This window comes from Centroberyx gerrardi, chromosome 12 (genome assembly GCF_048128805.1).
Source record: "Centroberyx gerrardi isolate f3 chromosome 12, fCenGer3.hap1.cur.20231027, whole genome shotgun sequence".
Taxonomy (NCBI): Eukaryota; Metazoa; Chordata; class Actinopteri; order Beryciformes; family Berycidae; genus Centroberyx; species Centroberyx gerrardi.
In genome coordinates, this window is record NC_136008.1 from 10,617,514 (window position 1) to 10,641,909 (window position 24,396).

Genomic DNA, 24,396 nt, shown 5'->3' on the forward strand with positions numbered 1-24,396 from the left:
TATTTTTTTATTTTTTTTTACATAGCCTCTGTTGTACAAAGTAAGTCTGGCCCAAGACATACTGTAAAGAGGATGAATACCTATGTTCTCCTTGTGGTGAGCTTGGCAGTCTCATCAACATTCTCCATGGTAAGAGTTACTTTTTTGTTGTACCTTCTGTAAATTCATTATCTATTTTATTTTATCTAATTTTAATCAAAATGTGTTTTTTAAAATGAATAAGAATCAGCGTCTCCTGATAATAAGAGAAAATGGTACAAAAGTCCTGTAATTTTTCTTTTGAGAATTAAATTGATAATGATTTGATTAGTGTTTTCTAAGAACCCTCATTTGTGTTATGGCTCAAAACATATGTTGATATGATATGATGTGTTTTTCTAACAGCCTGAACGAAGGAAAAAGGGTAAGCTTTTCTTCATTTTAGCTGGTTTGACTTCATAGCTCAGTGCAAGGCAAGCATCTATCCATCTAGTTACTTCATCTGCAAGTTCACAAAGCTGCATTTCCTCTCTCTTTTTTTTCCAGAAATTGGTGACGAGAAGGACATAACTGAAATAAACAAGGGTAAAGTTAAACAAAATGGGATTTGAAAGAGAGCAGTGTGTGGAGGCTTCATCAGTCACATCATGTGCCATTAAATGCTTGTACGGATTTCCTTGGAAACATATTCACTTTTCTCTGCTTTGTATTACAGATCCAAAGTTATATGACGGTGATATTATGGTGGTAAGTTTAACATTGTGTATAGGTAAATCATTAAAATATAAAACTGATGTATGTGTGGACTTACATTTCTTATATATTCTTGAAGGGCACCCAAAGGAGCACCATTATTTATGAGAGTCAACTATGGACATCCCCAGTCCCATATGTCTTGGAAAACGACCTTGGTAAATTTTGTCTGCACAGTGACTCAGCACATCATTATTAGATGCTCAGGTGGAGCAGCTCTATAAAAGTCGGCTCTGTGAGTTATGCTTTGTGTGTTTTTGCAATGCGCACTGAATTACGGTATGTCCTGTATAGTGTTTCTCAACCCAGTCCTCAAGACTCACCTGTCCTGCAAGTTCTTGCTGCAGGCCAACTCTTTGCACACTTACGAAAATATTTGGGCCATTATCGGGTTGTTGTTTTTTTTTTTACCACAGCCAGGGGGAGGGGTGTAATACTCTGAGAAAAAAAAACAGAAGATTAAAGTCAGAAATTTGTGAGAAAAATAACTCAGAAATGTTCTATCAATGGCATTGGCTTGCTAGAATGTAAACATGTAAACAATAATATAAAAATGTCATTACAAAGTGCAAATAATATAATTTTGATGGAGAGCTTGTGAAATTGTGATGGGCGAGCCGTCTCAATTGTGATTTCTACAGCAGAATAAAATGGAGCTGATATAGCGATTCTTTTTTCTGCCCCACGATAAGTATTGTCACATTATTGTATTGCGATATATTGAATTTAACTATATCGTCCCATCCCTACTAGAAAGCACCAGCGCACTTGTTTGATCACTACCAGGGACATGAACCTCATCCATCCATTTCATTGTCTCACATTCCTTTTATTTTATCATTGCATGGACCATTCATCTCTTTAACACAACCTTGGCATCACCAATGAACTCATACTGAAGAGATGAATGCTAGAGGAGTCATCCTGAGAGCCTTTGACCATTTCAGACTGAAGTCATGCATTGACTTCAAACCCAGGGACTCTGAGGACTATTACATTTCTGTCCAGAAGTTAGGCGGGTACGTATTGTCCCACCAATAGCTTATAACTGTGATAACAATATTTTTTGTTGCTGTTGTTGTTGTTTTGCATTGCTTTGCTTATACTGGTTTGCATACATTTGTGAATGAAATTTCATCATGCACACCATGCACATGACATTTAAAATCTCCTATTGCATATTCCATCATTCAAGGAGCCCTATGTTGTTTATGTAAGCTCTAGATAAAAGTATTTACATTTTAGTCATTTAGCTGATGCTCTTACCCAAAGGGACTCGGACAGTGAATGAGCAGGTTTAGTGTCAATAAAGATACAATATGACACATTGTGGCTGCTGGGATTAAACCTGATTAAACCTCCAGCAAGATTTTTTTCAAATAGTAGTGTAATATTTGACCAAGACAGTTGAATTAAAAGTATGTAAACTAGTTAAAGTAACTTGCTGGCTTATCAGTGATATGAGTAAATGTGAAATTTATGATGAGTGCCTTTTCCTTTTTAGATGTTTCTCATACATTGGGCAAGTGTCTCTCAATGGACAGGTCCTCTCCATCGGAAAATATTGTGATACAATTTCCACCGTTGAACATGAATTTCTCCATGCTCTTGGCTTCTTTCACGAACAGTCCAGATATGACAGAGATGATCATGTAATCATTGTGTCCGAAAACATCCAAGAAGGTTTGATTAAGACTCTGATTCTGATATTCTTATTCATTGCCGTCACAAATTATTACTTTAGGGTGGTGAGGTAATTGATGATTTTATGTGTCTCTAGGTAAAGAGAATAATTTTGGAAAAGTTAGCAAAAAATACAGCAGCACCCAGGGAGTCGCATACGACTACAACTCAGTGATGCACTATGGCAAAAATGCATTTAGCAATGGCAATGGGTCTACCATTATCACCAAAGACCCAAAATTCCAGGACGTGATTGGTCAAAGACTGGAAGTGAGTCCCGATGACATGCTCAAGCTGAACCGCCTCTACAGATGCGGTAAGTGCCATTGAATATTCAAGGTGTCTTTTGCAAATATATGTAAAGCACAATTAGTTAAAGGGTGATGACACCTAGTTTAAGAATTCACTGTTAGTCCTATGACCAAGTTAAATCAGTGTTCATGAACATGACGTGCCGTTATCCACAGAAAGTAATTATTGGGACTATCAGAGTCCGACTGACTCTCGCTGAAGATTTGGGGATGGGACTATCTTGTATCCGGCTATGGGACACAATAATTCATATTCACCAATACAAACTGCATGGTGTACCCCAGTTGGTTACCAGGGCAACTTGCAATTTTGGATGACCGATATATTCAATATAATCATTTGTGTTCATCATATACTGTATGTTCAAAATGTTAAAGCCTACGACTCTACTATCAAGTCCCCACTGTATATGGTATATGGAACTGGTAGAATGTATATGGAATAAGCTTTTATGCATTATTCTCCAACCCACATTTTTGTGTGTGTCTTGCACACTAGCCGTTGTTGCAGATTAAGAGTTAGGTGTAACATTTGAACATCAACAAATCATTACCAGCATTATGTTTGAGGTATTAGTATAATTACCATAAACGAATGAGACTATTTCCAGGAAGATTGACAAGGGGTGTCTGCATACTTTTGGCCATATAGTGAATATGGGTGCTGACATTAATTTGTATCCCCCAGCAATCACTACTATTGTGCAATTTATCCCATTTTCTGTTCCTGCAGAGCACATAAATATGTTGTGAGGTCTTAATGTTTAGGTTTTATTTGACCAAAACAGGTAATATTCTTGTATCCCGTGTTCTTCATACACCTACACAGAGTCAACCATTGCATTTAAGATGTACTGCGGCTTTTACAATGAGACCATCTGTGGAATGAAACGCTGTTCAAAGAGTGGAGGGAGCGACTGGGAAAGGGTAACGCATGTTGTTGGGGGTCCTAGCACTGACCACACCAGCCTACCTAGTGCCAGGCCTGAAAATGGTAAGATTTCAAAATGAAACTGACTTTGATCCTATAATTCATAAAGTTTTTTCTCCAAAGAGAATTTTACAATTATTTTTTCACTTCCTCTAAATGCATATCACTCAAAAGACTTGCATGATTGTTCTAAAATTATTGGCATCCACTTTCTTTGATGACAACTATTAATTCTCTCTTTTCTCTGCAGTTAATGCCACAGCAGCACCACATCAAGGTATGTGCCCAATACCTTTGGCAATTCAAATTAAACAGAATATAGTCTGTTGTGCTCAGTAAACTTTCATATAAACAATCCAAACTGAATAAGCCGCCCCGCACAAATGATGCAGGAACCTCTTGGGCCAATAAGTCACAAGATGCATCATCCCTTCAAGTTTCACCAAAGTTGGACTGGAGGTGTAACAGTTGACATTTTGGCAGTTATTTATAGCATCCACATCATGCCAATCAGTATATATTTTTAAATGCCAGAACACAGTGCCAAAATGCATCATCCCTCCCTCCAAGTTTCATCAAAATTGAACCAGCAGATTTCGCATTTGAGTTAAAAATTTTGAACTTTAATTGAAGCGCCCCAATTAGGCCAATCGGTGTAATTTGTAAGGATTGCTGGATGTGTGTAGCAAGTTAAGGCCTCTCAAAGTTAGAAATTTCAATTGTAGCGCCCCATCAGGGCAAATAGTATAAGTAATGTTTTTAATGCCAGAACCCAGTGCAGAAATACATCATCCCTCCAAGTTTAGTCAAAAATCGGACAATGGTCTGAAATATATATCATATTTGAATTTAAAAATCTGACCTGTAATCATAGCGCCCAAATTAGGTCAGTTAGTGGAATTTTTTAAATGCTGGAACACAGTGCCAAAATGCGTCATTCCTTCAAGTCAAGTTTCATTAAAAAAAATTGAACTAGTGGTGTTTGAGATCTCACGGTCAGACAGACGGACACAGTCCAATCCGCCCCAATACAATAACACTAGTCTATGCCATTCTATTTCAAGATGCAGGTTACTTCATGCATGCCAGCACAGAATCCGGTCAGGAGGGAGACTCCGCCTGGCTGGAGACTAAGAGGATGAACCCCAGCAGGGAGTGTCACGTCCAGTGTCTCCAGTTCTACTACTTCCACAGCGGCAGCGAGTCAGACCAGCTCAACATCTGGATCAGAGAGTTCAAGGACGAGACGGACTCTAGAGGACAGCTACGCCTCATGGGACAGATCACTGGTAAATGTCATGTTGCACGATTATCTGCTATCATCTGCTCTGAATGGTATTTAGACTCTGAGGAGACTCTTTTATTGTGATTTATCATAGTTTGCATTCAGGCTGTATCTGATCTAGTGCACCGTGTGTCATTCAAATAATTGAATGTAGTCATCACAGTCACAGCACATATTATAATTGCTAAGATCCTCCCTCCAGGTCCGCCAACATCTCATTGGCAGCTCCACCATGTTCCCCTGGATGCCGCCACGCACTTCCAGGTGGAGTTTGAGGTTCGTAAAGGAGCAGGAGACTCTTCAGGAGGCTTCTCGATCGATGACATCAACCTATCTGAGACCGAGTGTCCACATCTGACCTGGCAGATTAATGACTTTGAGGAACGTCTGACCAATAGTGCGTACGGAAGTAATTTGTTCAGCCCACGCCAGTACTCCGCAGGCGGGTACGCCTACCAGGTGGCGATAGAGTTTTACGGAAGTTATTTTGGGATGTTTGTGAGCCTGGTGTCTGGTGACTATGATGACCAGCTGGAGTGGCCTTGCCCATGGAGGCAGGCGACCTTTGTAATGCTGGATCAGAACCCCAACATCCAACTGCAGATGTCCAAGCAAATGAGCATCGCCACTGATCCAACTGAGATCGCTGCTGATGGTGAGCTTCAGAAAAGCTGGATGAAATGCTCCAAAAATGCATGAAATCTTAAAGAAAGTCACCACTTAAACAGAAATTCTAAGAATACCAAAAAATGTACTACTAAATCTTTAATACAGATAAAATAGAGATTAGTTATTAAAAACATAACTTAGCCTATATTACAGTATTTCCTTTGAGGTTATTTACTTTTTATGTTCTATATACCTTCTGTAAACAGGTGACTATCTTTGGGATAACCCTCGTACCACTGGAACCGAATATGTCGATGAGAATAATCAGACTTACTTTGCCGGCCCTCTGTTTGGAAGAAGGTACTTTGGAGTACTGGAGGACATGAAGTCCAGAGACTTCCTCAAGGGAGGGAGCCTTGTTTTGCTCTTCAGCTTCCAAGGTAGGCAGACAAAAGATGTCTTCACTGCCAGCTTTGATTCTATGACTGATTCCGCTTGGGGTTTTTCCAAGAATAAAAGTTGATTTGTAGCTTTTAAATGACTTTTACACCTGACTGGAAGCTTTACAGTCTGACATTATCTTACAGTAACTTCCCTCTCCTCCTTAGATATCTCCATTCTTGCTAACGCCAGCGCTCTTCCATGTGCCAAACGGCCACCAATGAAGATTACACATCCTCCTAAAGTGATGGATGTAGGCCCATGTGGCTCACGGTAGGACAATGTTTTTGTTATTAGCGTTGGGATACATTTTTCAGCAGTAAAAAAACAATATATCTCATTTTTCACATCAACACTTGATGAAAACTGAATATACCATTCAAACGATGCTATGCCTTCTGCAGGCCCCTGACCACCACCCGCCCACCTCAAACAACAACAGAGGACGACAACAGGTGCTCATATATAGCTGCACATTTTTCACACCTAATGATTTGTCACTTAATCTGTCTCAAGATATATATAGGTGATGTTTAAATTAAGATTTTTGCGCTTTTGTCGCACAGACCAGCAAAGCTACATTAGTTCTTTGAGTTGTAAGTACTAATACTATTTTATTTAATCCATTAATTTCTTCCTGCTGTAGCATTTTTGGATTCTCTCCCGGATTGGTGTCCTCCCCCCTGCTCATCCTCCTGCCTGTTCTGATGCTACTGGCACCTTGATGTGTGTTTCCTCCAATCCACATCTCACCTCTACATATGGACTGAATCAGAAACTTGCCACTGGCAGACTTTCTCAGGAGTGTTTTTTCTCAATTTTTATTCAGTAGAGAGACATTTTGAAAATAATTTGTCATGACCTTAAGTGGTTTCACATGTTATTTAACAGGCTAATCTAAAAAAAAAAAAAAAAAAAGCAGATGGAAAGGATGATTGTGTAGACACTTAGATACTGGATACACGTAGGATTGGGAATTTCTATGGTAGCTATCCCTGTATTGTAGTCTTTGATGCTATAACGGCACATATGAGAATTTAAGAAAAGTTCTACAATCCCATGTTTTCATTTTTGGTGGTGGAGCCATACTTGTTTCTGTTTGGATTATGTTTTGGGGGTTTATCTTGAACAGTAATTTGTGGGATTTCTTGCATCATGATATTTCTTTGGAATGCTTCAAATAAAAGTTTCTTGCACAGCAGCATCTATTGTCTATACAACATATTGTGACAAAAACAACATACTGTATATTCCCAGATGAGAATATGAGAATTGATCCACCTTGACAGTTGTAATGCATGGTTTAAGTGTGCTGAATATGGATGCATTTATTTTTGATGGAGGACCGAGCATTACACATTCACCAGACGCTAAAACAAATTAATGGTTGAAATGACGTTCAAATCAAATTAAAATTACATCAAATGAGTCAGTATCATGCTGTATAGCATGTTTAAAAGGCTGTAGGGGTAATTTGAAGCATCAAACTGGCCAAATTTCTGGGCATCAATGAATGTTAATAGAATCCTTATCTTGGCAATATTATGACCCTCAAAATTTAATTTGGCTGGGAAGGGTATAGATAGGAGAGATCTTTGACTAGCTGTTTTATGTGTGATGGAACATCCAACAAGTATAGGCTAATTACTTAATAATCAGGAACTTCTCTTAAATCATATGACCACATAAGTGTCCTGAAACCCGCAGAGAATCAGCTGACCCTTTGGAAACTTCCCATCCTTACCAATTACTGCTGTCAACACTACTGCTGTTGTGAGTAACATCAATGTAGTTCATTATGGGCAGTATTAAGAGTTGAATCGTATTTCCCTTTATAAGATAGTGTTTGTATTGTTCTTCACTTAAGGATCCCTTTGGGGCCACTCAAACTTTTTTTCATATGGTGACATTGACTATCTTGCAGACGTTTATTTCTTTTTCCTATAAATTATGGAGATGTGGAAATTGCAAGGGTCTGCAAATAAATTCACAATCATTCAACCAGAGTCAGAATTTCTCGGTATGTTCCAGCAACATAAAATCACCTCAGCTTGAACCAAGGACCATGGGTAACAAGTGTCATAGATGCAAAGCAGCCTACACAGTTCTGCCGTATTGGAGAGAGGAGGCGAGTGAATGATCCTGGTTCAGTGTGTTGTCTGTAGACAGTGCCATGCTTCCTCACAACCACTAGGGGTCAGATAGGCCAAGACTTACCTAGTCTTCTATAAACCACAAACATCCTGTGTTACAAAAGCAATCACGTTTATTTTCGATCCATCATAATTCATCACCATATATTAAGTCTAACCACTTATTTTGATTTTAACATCACATGTTCTCATGCATCGCCTGATGCTCTCTCTTTGTCTTATATCACTCTAGCCTCTGGGTATATCCAATACACCATAAAGGAAATAGACATTTGTGCTACAGTATGTAGGCATGGCTTGGCCAGTCCTGGCTCCTTTGTAGTTGTCTTTCTCTCTCTCTGTCCCAGAAATCACAGTTGTCGGAGAGTCTCTGAATCCGGTTTCTAAAAGTCAGTCCAGGTCCCTGTGTGTCTCTGTGCCGGTCCAAGCAGAGGCCTGTGATCTGGCTCGGGGTGGCCCACGGCCCTCTAGCCAATGGTGACACTGAAGCCACACTGGAACTTGTTCTTGCGGTGGTTGAGGAAGGCCCCCAGTGCCAGTGTGAGGGGCAGGGGCACAAGTTTCTTTTCCAGCGTTGCCCCAACCACCCAGTTACTGTCAACTGTACCTGCAACACAGAGATAGGGAGGGAGCAGTGGAGGGAGGATTAGATTTAAAAAAACAAGTAAACTGTCACTGTACTGTTATGTTGTGTCCGTGTGTGCGTTCATATCAATTTACCTTTAAAGAGCAAGTTAGCTTTTGGAAGGTCCAGCTGGTAACCAAAAGATGTTGTGGTGTCTTGCATCCTTGTGCTGGCCTCAAATTCAACTCCTATCTGCAACTAGAACAATAAAAGACAGGATTTAATATGAGAACCCCTCACCAGATACTGCAGTTGAACTGTTAAGTGAGACGGACCAACACCACAAGTACAACAGAAATACACACACACCAACTAGATATTGACCAACAGTCATTTCAGCCATATTACACCATGCTGTCAAAAAAGGAGTAATCCTTTACACTTGAGTGAGAATGAAACCTAAAGTCTGAATGTGTGTAACAAGCTAGGTACCTGGTCATTGGCTTTGTGATAGTATGTAGCGTGGGCTCCTGCTCCTCCCAGAGTCAACGTAGCAACATAATTGTCACCTGAGTGAAAAGATTCATTCACACATTAAAGAGATAAAAAAATATATAAATACAATAGCTGCAATGGAACAAAGCATCACTCAAGTTTCTCGCTCTTTAAGAAATAATTTTCCAGGACAATGACCTAGAGCTGGTATGACAGGCAGGGATCACACCCAAGACTATGAGACCAGCCCTTAGTTGCTTAGACATTATGGCCAATTATCAATGGCTGTCGCACAATCCCAGACCTGCAGATGGTCAGTAGTTTACATCTCTCTGTCTCCCTCTCAAGAGCGCAAATTTTGAGTTGCAAAAAGTGTCCCTCAAAAGGAATTACATGCTGAACAGCCTGTTATATCTTATGACATATGCGTAGAGGTCTAACAGACCATTTTATTACTCCGACAAAACACAAAACATAAACACGCGCACAGCTCCCATTTATCATGCTCTCTCAATAAAAACAAAGCACAGCACACATGCATTCACAAAATACCGCACCAGCACTATTAGCCAGAGTTGAACCACAAACCTAATTTGTCAACTTTATCAAAGTAACCACACATGGAATTTTAGCTGACATTATTAGCAGAGGGGGAAGTGGTGTAGTGTTTACCTATACATTTTTTTTTACAGTGACAAATAGTTGCATCTGAAGAATAAACCAACTTACATTTCTTGGGTGTTTCTCTATATTTGAGTTGTGACTTGGGGTGCATTCAAAAGCTCTCGACTTTGTGGGGCATAACTGAGAGCAGCCGATACCATTTGAACTTCAGATAGTCCCTGAAAGATTTCTTTAACCTTTTGACTCTTGGTAGCTAAATACTTAATTGATGCAGTCTTACAGTGTGAGGTGCAAAAAACGCAGGGTGCATTGTTGGCCTTACCGGTGTACCTGCCCATGAGGGAGGTGACGGCTCCCTCCTCCCCTGGTCTCCTGTGGTAGACCAGCTCGCCACCCAGAGCCAGCGCTGGTGTGATGGACTGGAGGTAGTGGGCCACCAAAATACCTGAAGAAAAACAACCATTAAAACTGCTTCCATTATCATCTTCAGCATTACCAAGTTCATCTTAAAGAGTTACTCCACACTAAAACACCTAAAACCCTAACCCAAACACTGCTATTTAGTACCATTTAGTTATGAAATACAACGGCAGTCATATAGTCAACATATGAGCGAAAATGTGCTGGTGCCGTATTTATCTCACTAAACCTTGATCAGTTTGCCCTTTGGTGGTTAAAATGAGGAGCTGGTGTTCAGTGGGAAAGGCAGCCGTGTTCAAGGACAATTGTCCTAAGATGCGTCACTTGGTAAGAAAAATGTTACCTCCCCAGCCCATTCAGCGCGTGCACATGCCCACAAACACTACATCCCATTCTTCTTCTCACCAACCCAGACCAACCCCAAACCCCCTCCTATCCCTAATCCTATCCCCTGCTCTTCACGCACACTTTCTTGCATTTTTCAAAATTGCTCAGTAGGCAGAGAGAAGCTAAAATTACACTTTAATTCAATTCAAATCAAATGAGCGAGGGAAAAGAGCACCAGCAACACTTACTACAAAGGTTATTAAGCCTCTCCTATCTCACTCTCATGCAAACTCATTTGTTGTACTTGGGAATCACCCATGCTCTCAACAAAGCCTCCACTATAAATTTGAGAAATTAAATAATCATACCAGATCCAACAAGGATGTCTGGATTTCCAAATGTTACAGCGGAGGTGAAGTTATCCCCACGGTACTCCATGTCGCACTGCCAGTTCACAAACTTGTGCTGTTGAGTCTGCAACACACACAACAGCATGTATATTCTGAGAGGACAATTACACTGTGTCATTGAGACTGAACATGTTGAAAAAACAGACTCCAACAGCCAACATCTGAAAGCCAATTCCCTCTAGAAGTCTGCATACCTGGATGGCTATTTTGGAGCGCACAGCAGTTGTTAGCTGGTGGATGATCTGGGAATTCAGACTGCCAGTGTTGTCCATGTCTCCCACCATGACTGGGAACGACTAAAGGGGAACAAAAAACACTTTTGTTCATCTATCAACTTTCAAATTGTGTACGCAAAGCTATGTCATCTGTTTTTCAAGAGCTTGAGGGGTTATGAAAGGGATGGAAATGGTGATGGTCATTACCTCTGTGGGTCCAGTCTGTTTAGTTCCTACGTAGGTGGCACCGAATCGGTAGCCAGATTCGCCCAGGGTACTGAGGGTTACAGTATGGCTGACCTGTGAAGACACAGCACAAGGTTTATGTTAAGTCACATTAATAACACTGAGACCAAAACTATGTGCAACAGCAGATGAACTGGATCTATCTATAACTGACCTGGAAGTGGTTACTCAGACCCTTGTTGACCACTAACCGCACCCCTTCCATCTGCATAGGGAACACCTCTGAAACACAGAAAACAAAATGAGACCCGTATAACTCAACACTTCCAGATAATAGACAACAAAGTGATAAGTCCATGCCAATACTATGATTACTGTACAGCATTTCCACATTAAATTACAAGTTGAATGCTCAAGAATAGTCCACACAAGTCAAAATGAGATGCACTCGATTCATCAGCTAAATATCTAACCTTTACATTTGCGGTGGCACTCCTCATATGTGCCTGGGTTTGGGAGGGAGGACTCTGAATCTGCTGCTGGCTGGCCGGATGCAGATGTTGGAGGGACGGGAGACACTGGGGGCATGGTGAACCCCGGAGGGACAGACACCAACCCGGGGACCCCCTGGCCACCTCCGGCTGCAGCTGGGGCCGGACTGGGGGAGGTGGCAGCCAACACACTGCCCATACTATGAGAATATAACAGAGAGATGGAGGTGGTCAGGTGGAAAAGGGATCATTTTAAGGGGAGAGTCCGTTGAATAGTTTTGACAAACTCAAAATGGGAAAAGCCAAGGTTAACACACATGGACTCACAAAAGCATGAGCGGCGAGCTAACTAATTAACAGGTTTAGTAACTACATTACCTAGCATTGCCGGTGCTCAGTGCGTTCACGTTAGCTTAACACACCCACTCTTCAAGATGCAGGAGTGGCTGCACATGGCCATTGTTAGCTATAACAACGTTAGCTAAGACGCTTTCCGCTAACTTGAATCTCTTCGGCTACCATAAGCTAAGTGATCTTTCCCCACTGTCCTGACAGTAACTAGCAGCTGAGCCATGGTTGGCTGCAAGGCCCAACTTAGTCAGACACAGTCAAATAACTTAGACCACAGTTGTTTAGGCATATGGTAATCAAAGCTGATCTGCCACCTAGTTGCATTTTGAGGTTTGCCACAAAACTCACATTTGGAGATTAACCAGCAACCAGCAAAACTGTCTTGCTAGCATTAATTAACCTGCGATAGCCAATGCAAGCTTAGCAGGGTTAGCTAGCTAGCTAGCCAAGTGGAGGTGACCATGAGTTCACTGCGCCTCTGTATCAGAAACTGAGTAATTAAGCAAAAAAATGGACAACAAATTGGCGTATCAATAGTCTTCATATCACGTAATTACCCATAAAATGTAATGGTTTACTCACGTTGACGGTTCGGGTCCGGGGGTAATTCAACACCGGCAAAGTTCACGACAACGTCCGTGACCGTAGTTGACGTTTGCCCGCCCATTCCCGGTGATTGAGCCGGGGATTGGCTACTGTACATCTGAACTCCATCACTATTGGCCAAGACAATCGCTGGGATAGCCCGCTTCTGATCACGTGCAACGTGCTTCATTCGCTCCTCACTCGGTTTATTCAATCTCCTGCTGAATGACATTCCAAGGGTACACCTATCTTTTGGGGCTAGGAGGTTACATTCCTTTTACCTGAACATGCATGCGGCCTTTCAGAGACATTTCCACTTTCCAGATCAGTCAAATTCAAATATTCTGTTTCATGGTCGTTAGGCTATATTACTACTGGCATCACTGTTAAAATGCATAAGGTTCATACAATTTTACTACAGGATAGTGTTACAAACTGGCTGCGGTACCAAGTGGTGTATAACTACTATGGTTGAAAATACTCATTAGGAGAATGACAGTAATTCAACTAAAAGTAACATTTAAGAAAGCACATTACCCAAAAACATTGTACAGACAAGAGACGAAAATGGAGATTCAGTTGGACTTTATTTCATTCCTTTGAGGCGCTGGCATTAACACACATCATAGAAAATAAACTCGGCATCTCTCTCCTTAACAAAACATCTGGTGTCATGACAAACGGAATGGAGGCAATTCAATTCTCCACATTTTCAGAGCCGGGACAAAATGGTCTGACGAGGTCTGGGTTTGACAAGGTTTCAAACCCACTTACAAAACATACTTTTCAAAAATGCCATGGCTATGAAATACTGTCGATGGTGGTGGTTCTCACTACCTTTCACATTTTAAGGTCAACATAAGCATCCCATGACTGTAATCAAAAGTGACATTTCTTGGCCTAAGAGTTGCCTTCACTGAGGCTAAATAACTAGGGAGCCAACATCCAGCATCAACGAGGGTACTCCAGAGCCAGACATGAACAAAAGACAGGGCTCTTGAGTACTGCAGAGGCTTTAGAAGAGCAAAAACACAATGGTCCCTTCTCAGCTGGTGCTTCACATTAATGCTGAGGCCAGCCAAAGAGTCAATCGGACAGCTTGAGAGAGACCACAACTTAAAAAGAAAACAAAATGTGAATGAGTGATCCCTCAAATTTTAGATATCTGTCTTTTATGTAATAATGTGCTGAGGCTTTACCATAGCCGTACCGAAAACACAGTTGCAGCTGGTCACATGTAACATCTGTTACAAAACAAAGGAAAAACAGCAAGTCCTTTCACAGTGCAACTGCACTTCAAAAAGTCTGAAAAGGAATTGCTGCAATTCCTCATAATAACCACTTATCGTTGGTAATGACCATCCTGCGTGACTGCTCCTGCTTACTCTCAGGCCCAACATTAATGGTACTTTTTTCTCTCAGAAGACAAAGATGGGATTGGGGCCTGGGCAGAAAAACAAATCACAAGACAGCTAAGTGGATGGGTGTTAGATTAAGGCACTTTGGAGTGTAGAAGATACTGAATGATTGAACAAATTGACTGGTTTCAGCACAATGACATTTTGGGAGTCTTGGCATCAAAAAGTAGTTGCTATGTCGACTAAGGCCCCTCAACCTGTCAGGTTCACATAAAATCATTGATAACCTAAAGACCTGAGAAGATGCTGCCTGGTGCTATAGCTTTGAAGGGATCCATGAAATACAACAATTACATAGTAAACCGACTAACTCTCATTATTGAGTCTGTGCTTTGACAAAATGAACCATGTATAGTGTCACTGACATTACACAGTCACCTTTAAGTATCGTATTTGTGCAGTAAACACTTGACTATAAAAAAAGTATCAAGTTCATCGTCAACAACATTGTTTTGTGCCCTTTGTACTGCAGCATCATGGCAGCCTTCTTTCAGACAGCCTTCAGAGCAAAAGTGGTCATTTTGGTTTGTGGAGCCTTCTATATTCTATTCTAATTTCTTTAATTCTCTGGCTTATTCTTCAGCTTTGGTTTTCTCTTCAGCCATCTGCTCAAAGGCATGTCTGCATGAGGTGAACATGACTGGTGGAAAGGGCCTCATCTGCACAGCATGGATGTGACCTTGGCTGAATCATTCAAGTCCATCTTTGATTTCACATTTCTCTTACGTCAAACCACAATCAAAAGTTAATGAGAATTTCCCTCCAGTGTAGTTAGAGGCTAAGGTAAAGACAGACTTCAGCGATTCAGCCCAAGTCACAGGTTACAGTGATATCAGCGTGGCAGAAGGCCAGACTGACTAACAGTTGGCAGTTTCAGTGTGAAACATGCCAGTTGACCAGCATGTGCTGTAAACTATGCCGAGATAGAACTGACCACTGCTGTAAACTAAAACTGGAAATAAAAAGGAATTAAAAAATAGACCATTTTGATGGCAAAGTGGAGGACAGAAATCTTCACTTGGAATCTTGTCTGATGTGTAGCCGACAATATGTGTGATGAATGCTAGGCGCCACGTTTCTCCTGAAAAACAAAACAAGAGCCGAGTTAGGAATTCTGATCACAACCACGTGAATGACTCATTGCTCAAGCAACCCTGCAGTCGAGACAGCTGGCTCTGTGTGCTGCGTCCAAATCCATGTTGACTGCTGTTCTAAGGCCTGAGGAAGAAAACACTTACCCTTTCACCTTTAAATCCTGTAAAACCTCTGCTAATCTACTTGATGAAAGAGGATGCCATCTATCAACAGGACTGTGGCAGTGTTTACTCTCCTTCAAGCCTGACTGCTCAGATGATGTGTGCGTTTCCCTCATTATGATCTATCCTAATATGCCCAGAAAAAATGCGACCGACCGACACGCCAACCAACTGTCCCGAATCTGAACTAGGACTTAAACAAATAAGTTAAAAATGTAAATTTATGGTCAAAGTAAAGTGTTTTACCCTTCTGGATACCACGTCACTTCATCCTACCCTTTGTTATGAACAATCTTAACAGAAACATGTCAGACGCCACTGTTTGTTCTCTAAAACCTTACGCTCTCTTATGCTCCCCCACCCCATCTGTGAGAAGAACTGACCATTAATTCAGGCTGCTCCCAGTTCCTTGTGTTTGACCCCTGCCTCGATGCCGTCATCATCTGGGTCCACAGAGTGAAACTCTGCCACATACAGGCTCTTGTCAATGCTGCCTGGGATGGGCTTAATGTCAGTAACCAGCTGGTCCTCGATGCCCTTCAGGTTGAAGCGGTCCTCTGAAGTGATCAAGTTGATGGCCAGTCCCAGGTGACCAAAACGCCCTAAGGAGAAAAGAGAAAGGCAGTGTTATAAAGTGTAGATTGAGTGTGCCAGATTTTGAGAGTGGTAGCTGTAACACAAGCAGACTGTGTGAGAGTTTGCATATGGGTCCTTCCTCACCTGATCTGCCAATGCGGTGCAAGTAGGTCTCGGCGCTTTTGGGGAAGTCAAAATTGATGACCACGTTCACCGCCTGGATGTCAATACCCCTAGTGAATAGGTCTGAGAGAAAGCAAGCACATAAACAGTTAACCAACTAGTCAACCATTAATAATCAGTCTCAGATTTTTAAATATCCAATGCCCTTCACCCACCTGTGCAGACCAGGTTTCTGCACAATCCATTCCTGAAGTCGTGGAACACGCGGTTCCTGTACTCCTGCATCATCTTTGCGTGGATGTAGAAGCAGGAGTAGCCCAGTTGGGTGATCTTCTTAGCCAGGAGCTCAACCCTCTGGGTGGAATTACAGAAGATGATCGACTGGTTGATCTGAAGCTGTAAGAAGAGAAATATACATGCGATCAGACAGGTAATTGAAGCACTGGACTCACATACACAAAGGATATCAAGTGCCCTAGACCCTCTGTGTCTCTGATATCCCATGTGGGTCTACACAAGCTGCACCTGTGCATTGCACTCACCCTGGAAAAGAGCGTGTTGAGGCAGTGGACCTTCTGTCGCTCAGTCACGTACGCATAGTACTGAGTGATGCCCTTCAGGGTCAGCTCCTCCATCAAGTTGATCTCATACGGCTTCTGCAGGTGCTTGGACTGGACAAGACATACATGCTTTCATAGTGTGCTCTAATGACAAACACTGACAGATTTCAACTATTCAGGAAATAATTTAAGGACATTTAAATGAAACTGTGCAGGGATTTTTAGGGGGCATTTTTACCCTAAAAAAAAAAAAAAATCTTTGCAACACTTCAGATAAAACCGACAAGATCAAAATCTACCATTTGGATTCATAAGAGTATCAGAATTGCTTTATGTTCTCACCATGAATTTTTGCACGCTGATGGGGAAGGTGGCAGAGTAAAGCAGGATCTGACGGCCTTTGGGCAAGAAACTGATAATATCTTCAATCAGGACTACAAAGTCCTGGGACAGCAGCTTGTCTGCCTGAATACAGGGATAGATAAGAGATAGAGGGTGTAAAAAGTGGCAGGCTGTTGAGCAACCTTAATGTTTAAATAGTTACTGAGAAGTGATTTATAAAAAAAAAAAAAGGGCCACGCTCACCTCATCCATCACCATCATTTGGGTTTTATCCACCTTGGCCACACCCTTCTTGATCAGGTCAAGGATCCTGCCTGGTGTGGCTATCACCACATGCACTAAGAGGAGGATGAGGGGAGGCAGAAAGAGCACATCATGTCAACTTCCATAGAGAAGAGTTGTGCAATATTCTTGCACAGCATGCTGGTAAGACACCTCCTGGACATAGTTAAACTGAGGTCAACAAAAGTGCATGTCATTCAGCCAGGCTTTGAGTAGTGCTGTCATGATACCAAAATTGAACTTTGGTACAAATACCAGCAAAAGTACACGAGTATACAAATAGAACCACGTCATACAAAACATATTTCTAAAATTACTTGAAATATACTAATCATAATTTGTTTAAGTTGAAGAAATGAAATGATATGATACAGTGGGGACTGGTTCTGCTGCTACTCAAGAACCACCAAGTACAGTCTTAGCAAATACTAATGTATGTTTGCAAATACTGAGCTGCATGGAAATGGTCCTTTCCATCTCGCTCCATATTTAGTGGCATGAACAAAATAACCTCTCACCTATCTCATCCAGACGCATGATGTCGTCCCTCAAGTTGGTGCCTCCGGTGGTAGCCATGACCTTGACCCCTCCCAAGTGTTTGCTGACCTGAATGCTGATCTGGCTCACCTGCAAGGCTAACTCTCTTGTGGGCACCATTACTATGGCTGGTTTGAGAAAAAGAAATGGAAAGGATTGAGAATGCATGGAGGAGGTGTGACAGCAAAACTGCTCACATAAAAATAAAACTTTATATTCACAAACCAAAAGACACATTCAGGTATATCATCTGGCTTGACAATACCATTTGACTTGTGAGCCATTAGCTCAGATGCAAACAATTCCCATAACATTCAACAAACAAACCCAAATTAATCAAATTATTTGACAAGCAGCAAATTAACTCAATGGCCCTCATTCACCAAGTTATCACACTAGGTATGTAAACAATTATTATTCAGTTACCAGTTTGAAATGTAACACTTTTAAAAGGAAACGAATAGTGTGTTTCTAACAAATAAGTTGTGTCAGCAACACACCGCGGCCGTGTCCGGAATGGGATTCTACCACACTAAACATACTACATGTGCCATAGAGTTACATGTTGCATAGTAGTAGTAGTAACAGATTCTGAACACGGCCCAATTTTGTTTGGCACCCGCCATGATTCAGATTCTCCCGGACACTAGTAAATAGCTAATTTCCATAAAAAGTCAAAATTCCCATGTGTTAAAACTGTACGGGAAAAAAGTGACATTACACCTCCTGAACGCACAAGGGCGATATTAAGTAGTAAGTAAGTAAACTCGCTCACGAAAAGCTTGGCTACCGTTGTGTCCATGTTAGCTAGTGACATGAGAAAGTTTCATGAATCAGACATGGCAAGTGTCTTAGGATAATTTCCGCTGTAGATTCTGCACTCTTGTCTACAATAGCTTGATGAATGAGGGCCATTGTGTGGCCAAGGTATGCTGGTCCCTCATGGCACAGCTCCAGTAGAGCACAATACATGTGTGGCAGAATATGGTTTTGTCCATATGCCCTAGATAGCCATGTGGCCAATAGCACATTACATACACATTGAACATATATGCACACATGAGCTACGTAACAAAGAAAGAGACATGTACACTTTGTCTTTTGGATGTTCTAAAATTAGAATAGTTAGGCAGAAGCAGAGGAAACTCATCTCACCCTGGATATGATCCTTCTTCAGGTCTATCCTCTCTAGGAGAGGAATGAGGTAGGCTCCACTTTTCCCTGTGCCGTTCTTGGCCCGGGCCAAAATGTCTCTGCCTGACAAGGCAATTGGGATGCTTTCCTCCTGTTGGCACACAGACAAGCCCAATCAGTACAGTGGGCAGAGTTCACTGGATAAGATTAACTTATTTGAAAACCACCAATCAGTCATGAAGTGCTACATGCAAAAGAATTTTCCCTGCCTGCCCCTTTACAATCCAGAAATGCTTTTTTCTATGCTCATAGCCTATAACAATTAAAATTAGCGACCACAAAGAAACCTCCAATTCTCCAGTATCTTATTAAGAACAGGTATGACCATCGGTCATTAAGGCTGATTTATGGTTCTGCGTTGAAGTGTCGCCATAGGTATAGGTGCAGAGGCTGCCACCATAGCTTACATGCACCTCCCTAACAATGTAACTGTGCGTAGGGCGACACAGGCCCACTTTGAATTTTCTCCTACCTGTAGGCCAGGGGTATTCAACCATGTCCCACGGGGGCCAAGTGTATGCCTGTTTTCATTCCAACCACAGACTGCACCAGATGATGAAGGTGAAGGTGTGCTAATCAGTGAAATCACCTGGTGTAGTCTTTGGTTGGAATGAAAACCTGCATACACTCAGTCCTCCATGGCACATAGTTGAATACCCCTGCTATAGGTGATAAGGTTGATGTCCACCGATAGCCAAGACAACATGGAGCAGATTAGAGACACTGGCTGAGGAGGTTCAAAATATGTTCATTTGTACGACACCTCATTCCCAAATTATAAAGTTTACCATGTTATTGAAATCGTGGCGAGAAATATCCCAGAACATATATGCAACTGTTTTACAATCTTGGAGAACTAGTACTTACAATTTACAATTTCCCATTTGGCAGACGCTTTTATCCAAAGCGACGTACATATGAGATTTTAATACAACACAAGCAAGGATCTATTCTTGAGAAAACAACGAGAGTTAAGTGCCATAAAGCTAAGTTCTGGTCCGACAGGACATAGGTGCTACGAGGCAGTGCATAGAGGCAGATAAAGAGTTTTTTTTTTTTTTGGATTACACAGTCCATCAGGTGAAAAGGTGTTCACTAAAGAGCTGGGTCTTTAGCCTTTTCTTAAAGATTGAGAGGGACTCTGCGGATCGAATGGAGTTTGGTAACTCGTTCCACCACCGAGGAACAACAGAAGAGAAGAGTCTGGCTAGAGACTTAGGGCCTTGTTGTGGTGGCAGCACCAGGCGCCGTTCCTTGGCAGAGCGTAGTGGGTGGGAGGGAGCGTAGACCTGAATGAGGGAGTTCAGGTAGGTAGGAGCCGTTTTGATTGCTGCTTTGTAGGCGAGCATCAAGGACTTAAACTTGATGCGGGCAGCAACTAGGAGCCAGTGGAGGGATATGAACAGCGGAGTGACGTGCTCTTTTGGGCTGGTTGAAGACCAGACGCGCCGCCACGTTCTGGATCATCTGCAGAGGTTTGAGCGTACATGCCGGGAGCCCTGCCAGTAAGGAGTTGCAGTAGTCAAGGCGTGATATTACAAGCGCCTGTACTAGGAGTTGTGCTGCATGTTCAGACAGGTAGGGTCTGATCTTCCTGATGTTGTACAGGGCAAATCGGCATGACCGAGCAACAGAAGCCACATGCTCCTTAAAGGTTAGTTGGTCATCAATCATGACACCCAAGTTTCTGGCAGACTTTGCGGGAATGAGCTGAGCTGATTCGAGCTGGATACTGATCTGTTGTTGTACAGAGGGACTGGCTGGGATGACAAGGAGCTCAGTCTTTGACAGGTTAAGTTGAAGGTGGCGTTCCTTCATCCGTGCTGAGATATCGGCGAGGCATGCCGATATCCGTGCCGAGACTGTGGGGTCGTCTGGCGGGAACAATAGGAGGAGCTGGGTATCGTCAGCATATGAATGGTATGAGAAGCCATGTGAGTGGATGACTGTACCAAGTGAGGTGGTGTATATTGAAAAGAGAAGGGGTCCAAGCACTGACCCTTGAGGTACCCCTGTGGACAAGCAGTGGGATTTAGACACTTCCCCTCTCCAAGACACTCTAAAGAATCTCCCTGAGAGGTAGGACTCAAACCAGCAGAGGGCAGATCCTGAGAAGCCAAGCTCAGTGAGTGTGGAGAGTTGGATTACTTCCTGTGTTGCACAGTAAAATCCTTGTGGCCAAGATTAATTATCACCAGGAGCTATGAGCATATAGAAGATAATTCTGGAACCTTAAGAGGCTGGCAGGTCTGAGCTCTATTGGCAATATTTACCTGGATTGGGGAGGGCTTCTCCCATCCCATTTCAAAGATTCCCATCAGCAGTTCCCGCTTCAGGCAGTAGTCCTCAAACTCATTCCCCTTGGTTGACGTCACATCCTGGGAGATGCAGAGCAGAAAGAAATCTCAAGAGGTGGAAGTGTCAAAAAGCAGTTTTATGAACAATGAATCCAAACAAGTACTGTCTTCTATTGATAATATACTATAGTTAACTTACCGAGGTTCTCAATCTAGTGTCTTTTGGGGGCAGATGCAGGCACTTCTTCCAGTCATCACCAAATCTGGTTGGAGGAGTTTGCATTGTCAAGACTACACTTAACAATAACAACACACACACAGGCAACTAAGAGCCATATTAAAAGGGAGAATGCTGCCCATGTACAATAGTAAAATGTCTCTCAATCCTTCGAGGACTACTGGAATCATAGGCAAAGAGTTTTAATCAGCCAGAACTGCCAGGCCCAGCTGGGTCAGGTCACATGAACAGCTTATTTACCTTGGATGCCAATTTGGCACGGCCCCTTTTCAGTACAATGCAAAGTCAATGGACATTTGGATCTGAGATGTGAACCTGGCATCTTGAAAGAAAACAGAGCTTATTTGAGTGTGCCCATCTGAAAGGGCCAACAATGCAGTGTCAACTGACAACGTTGGGCCTGGCAATTCCAGCTCTGGAACCAATACAAACATTATACCTATGATCACAGTACCCCCAAAAGGGTAAAGTCAGACAGACATATTTTACTACTGAAAATGGGCAGCATTCCCCTTTAAGTGAAAGGGTCAGGGGAATTTGTGGAACCAGTATCTTACTTGATGCCCCCACTGGTCTGGGGAATGCTGCTTCCTTTCTGGTGGGCACCGAGTTGCTGGGCAGCTGCATGGGGTCCTGATTGTAGGCCAGCTGGCTTGGGCTGTCCTCTGAGCTGCCCGTTTGCTGGCTTGTTCAATCCCATCATGGATGTTGGGTTTGCTGTTCTTGCTGTAGCCATGGCTTCAACAGCTTAACTTTTATTCACTCAGTGTGTAAAGATTTGTTTTTACTTTCCTTTTATGTTTTGTTACTCCACTTCCCTCACTTGGTTCTTAATGCCCTCTTGTGTAAAAATATCTCTAAAATGTGAAAAACTAAAAACTGCTTTGCTTCTAGTTTTCCTATTTAAAGAATGTAATGTGTACACAACCCTACGTTCAGACCTCTTGAAAAGAAGAGCCCAACGTATGAATTCTGTCTATTTACAAGACAACTCTCCAAAAAGGGAGAAATTAACATTCATATGAATAAATAGATCATATATCTGTCCAAAACATAAACTTTTTTTTTTTCTTGTAATTTGTCTGTCTCAAAGTAGTCTTATCCTTGCTGTAGTCTTAATCTTACTGGATTTTCTTCTTTCTCTTTTCTTTAAGTATCTTGGCTTTTAAAGTCCAAGTGCTATATATTTTTTACATTCAAATTGGCTAGTAGCAAAATATGGTCCGCTGAGCCAAGTCACATTGATTATTCCTATGATTTGTATCTTTAACACTGCAGAGTCTCTCAACTTGTTTGCTGATGCTCAATACTGGCTCAAAGAAAAATTACTCCAAGGGTCTTTTCTGTTACATTGACAGTCTTTAAATGTCTATAGTTGTCTTGTTCCAGTCCCCGTGTCTTCCGCAGTAACGTCAGAAGTTGAGATGGCAGTCTGCAACTGCTATGGGAATTTTTGTTCAACGCAAAATCCAGGTTACCTGCCAGGCAATGAACAGAAACATGGCTATTTATTTTGAACACTTACAGGCGAATAGTAACAGCACAGTTAAAATAGCTGGAAACCCAAGCTGTCTAAACTGGACCAGAAATCAATAATATGACTATGTATTGGCCCTGGTTTCTTTTCAAACAACGCCACGTTTAGCTAAGCCACTTAACTATTGCAGCAATTACCCGGCAAAACGACTTCGTTGATTTGTTTTAGTTAGTTGGTTAGTTTATGTTTAGTGCCAGCAAGTTCTGTCAAATAACGTGAACCGATTTTAACCATAAATAAATTGTGGGGATAAAACTTTATGACAAGAACTGGCCATCAACAACAAACTTTGGCTGTGACGCTTTGTTGTGAACATGCCGCCCGGCTTTGGTTGCCTCGGATGGCTAGCCAAATAAGCGAGCTAAAAACAAGCATCCTGCTATCGCTACAACCGCCAGTGTTTGAATTCGGATTAGCTAATAATCTAAATTTAACCGCAATATTATCTTGCTAAACAGCATGGCAAGGAAAGCCGACAATCAAAGTATTTTAGTCTTTTGTCTGTCCTTTCAGGAGCCACTTTGCTGTTGCTGGTGTTAGCTAGATTAGCTTGCTAACAGTTAGCAAGCCTGGCAGCAGCGTCCAAACTTCTTGCCTGGAAACGTGGCTACGACTATAGTTTAGCTGGCAAGCTAACTCTTGTCCCGAGTTTGCGCTCGGCCAGCTAGCCAGCTAGTGAGTCCGCCGTTTAAAACTGTTGATCGAGAAACACTGCGCACAAAAGTATCTATCTTCGGATATCCACATCGCACCTGTTACTTCTACTATATTCAACCCGATCAAACAAAAGATTGGGTATATGTTAGCAAGCTAACGTTAGCTTAGCATGTGTCTGCTAACATTAACGGCAACGTTAGCTGTTAACTACTACGCTTGAAAATTGTGACTTTTTAACCAGTCGGAGGAAAACTGTTACCTTCAGTTAGTTACATTCATCCAAAGTCTTCACCGTTGTGACGTTACTTACAGTTTCTCAAAGCTGTTTGAATTTATTTTGGTAATACACTCGCTCTTTCGAGAAATCCAACGAGTTGTCACTCTTGTCTTTTGTCTCTTCTTTCAGAAAATTGACAATTCAACATGGCCGCGCACTCGTTTTTGGGCTGGCTGCTTGCTCCGAAGACCACGAACTGTCCAATCACAACCACGCTTTCAAATTCATACCAGTTACTACAGGAAAACTTTGACAAAAGAAAACAAAACGAACCTTGTGGGCAAACTG

The 24,396-nt window shown here is 41.9% G+C and overlaps 3 protein-coding genes across 3 annotated transcripts; 1 reads left to right on the top strand and 2 right to left on the bottom strand.

The window, feature by feature from the left end:
• The first annotated feature begins 757 nt into the window (after nucleotides 1-757).
• On the top strand, nucleotides 758-7,196 carry LOC139918950 (meprin A subunit beta-like). Its single transcript, XM_071908495.2, has 12 exons — nucleotides 758-890; nucleotides 1,634-1,751; nucleotides 2,237-2,415; nucleotides 2,513-2,731; nucleotides 3,556-3,720; nucleotides 3,908-3,934; nucleotides 4,722-4,946; nucleotides 5,145-5,597; nucleotides 5,818-5,991; nucleotides 6,160-6,265; nucleotides 6,397-6,447; nucleotides 6,639-7,196. The coding sequence occupies exons 1-12, from the start codon at nucleotides 773-775 to the stop codon at nucleotides 6,715-6,717; spliced, it is 1,914 nt and encodes a 637-aa protein (XP_071764596.1). The 5' UTR covers nucleotides 758-772; the 3' UTR covers nucleotides 6,718-7,196.
• A 1,044-nt stretch (nucleotides 7,197-8,240) lies between these two features.
• tomm40 (translocase of outer mitochondrial membrane 40 homolog (yeast)) lies at nucleotides 8,241-12,902 on the bottom strand. Its single transcript, XM_071908513.1, has 10 exons — nucleotides 12,812-12,902; nucleotides 11,861-12,078; nucleotides 11,602-11,669; nucleotides 11,409-11,501; nucleotides 11,181-11,282; nucleotides 10,945-11,050; nucleotides 10,152-10,274; nucleotides 9,203-9,279; nucleotides 8,866-8,968; nucleotides 8,241-8,752 (listed from the first exon to the last, which is right to left on the bottom strand). The coding sequence occupies exons 2-10, from the start codon at nucleotides 12,075-12,077 to the stop codon at nucleotides 8,613-8,615; spliced, it is 1,029 nt and encodes a 342-aa protein (XP_071764614.1). The 5' UTR covers nucleotide 12,078; nucleotides 12,812-12,902; the 3' UTR covers nucleotides 8,241-8,612.
• A 480-nt stretch (nucleotides 12,903-13,382) lies between these two features.
• On the bottom strand, nucleotides 13,383-24,229 carry ddx61 (DEAD (Asp-Glu-Ala-Asp) box helicase 61). The gene is made up of 13 exons (XM_071908512.2): nucleotides 24,091-24,229; nucleotides 22,195-23,115; nucleotides 21,599-21,662; nucleotides 21,376-21,480; nucleotides 19,064-19,193; nucleotides 17,890-18,036; nucleotides 17,333-17,427; nucleotides 17,090-17,212; nucleotides 16,730-16,858; nucleotides 16,403-16,583; nucleotides 16,209-16,310; nucleotides 15,872-16,090; nucleotides 13,383-15,313 (listed from the first exon to the last, which is right to left on the bottom strand). Exons 2-12 carry the CDS (start codon nucleotides 22,371-22,373, stop codon nucleotides 15,879-15,881), a joined length of 1,467 nt encoding a protein of 488 aa, XP_071764613.1. The 5' UTR covers nucleotides 22,374-23,115; nucleotides 24,091-24,229; the 3' UTR covers nucleotides 13,383-15,313; nucleotides 15,872-15,878.
• Between the last annotated feature and the right edge of the window lie 167 nt (nucleotides 24,230-24,396).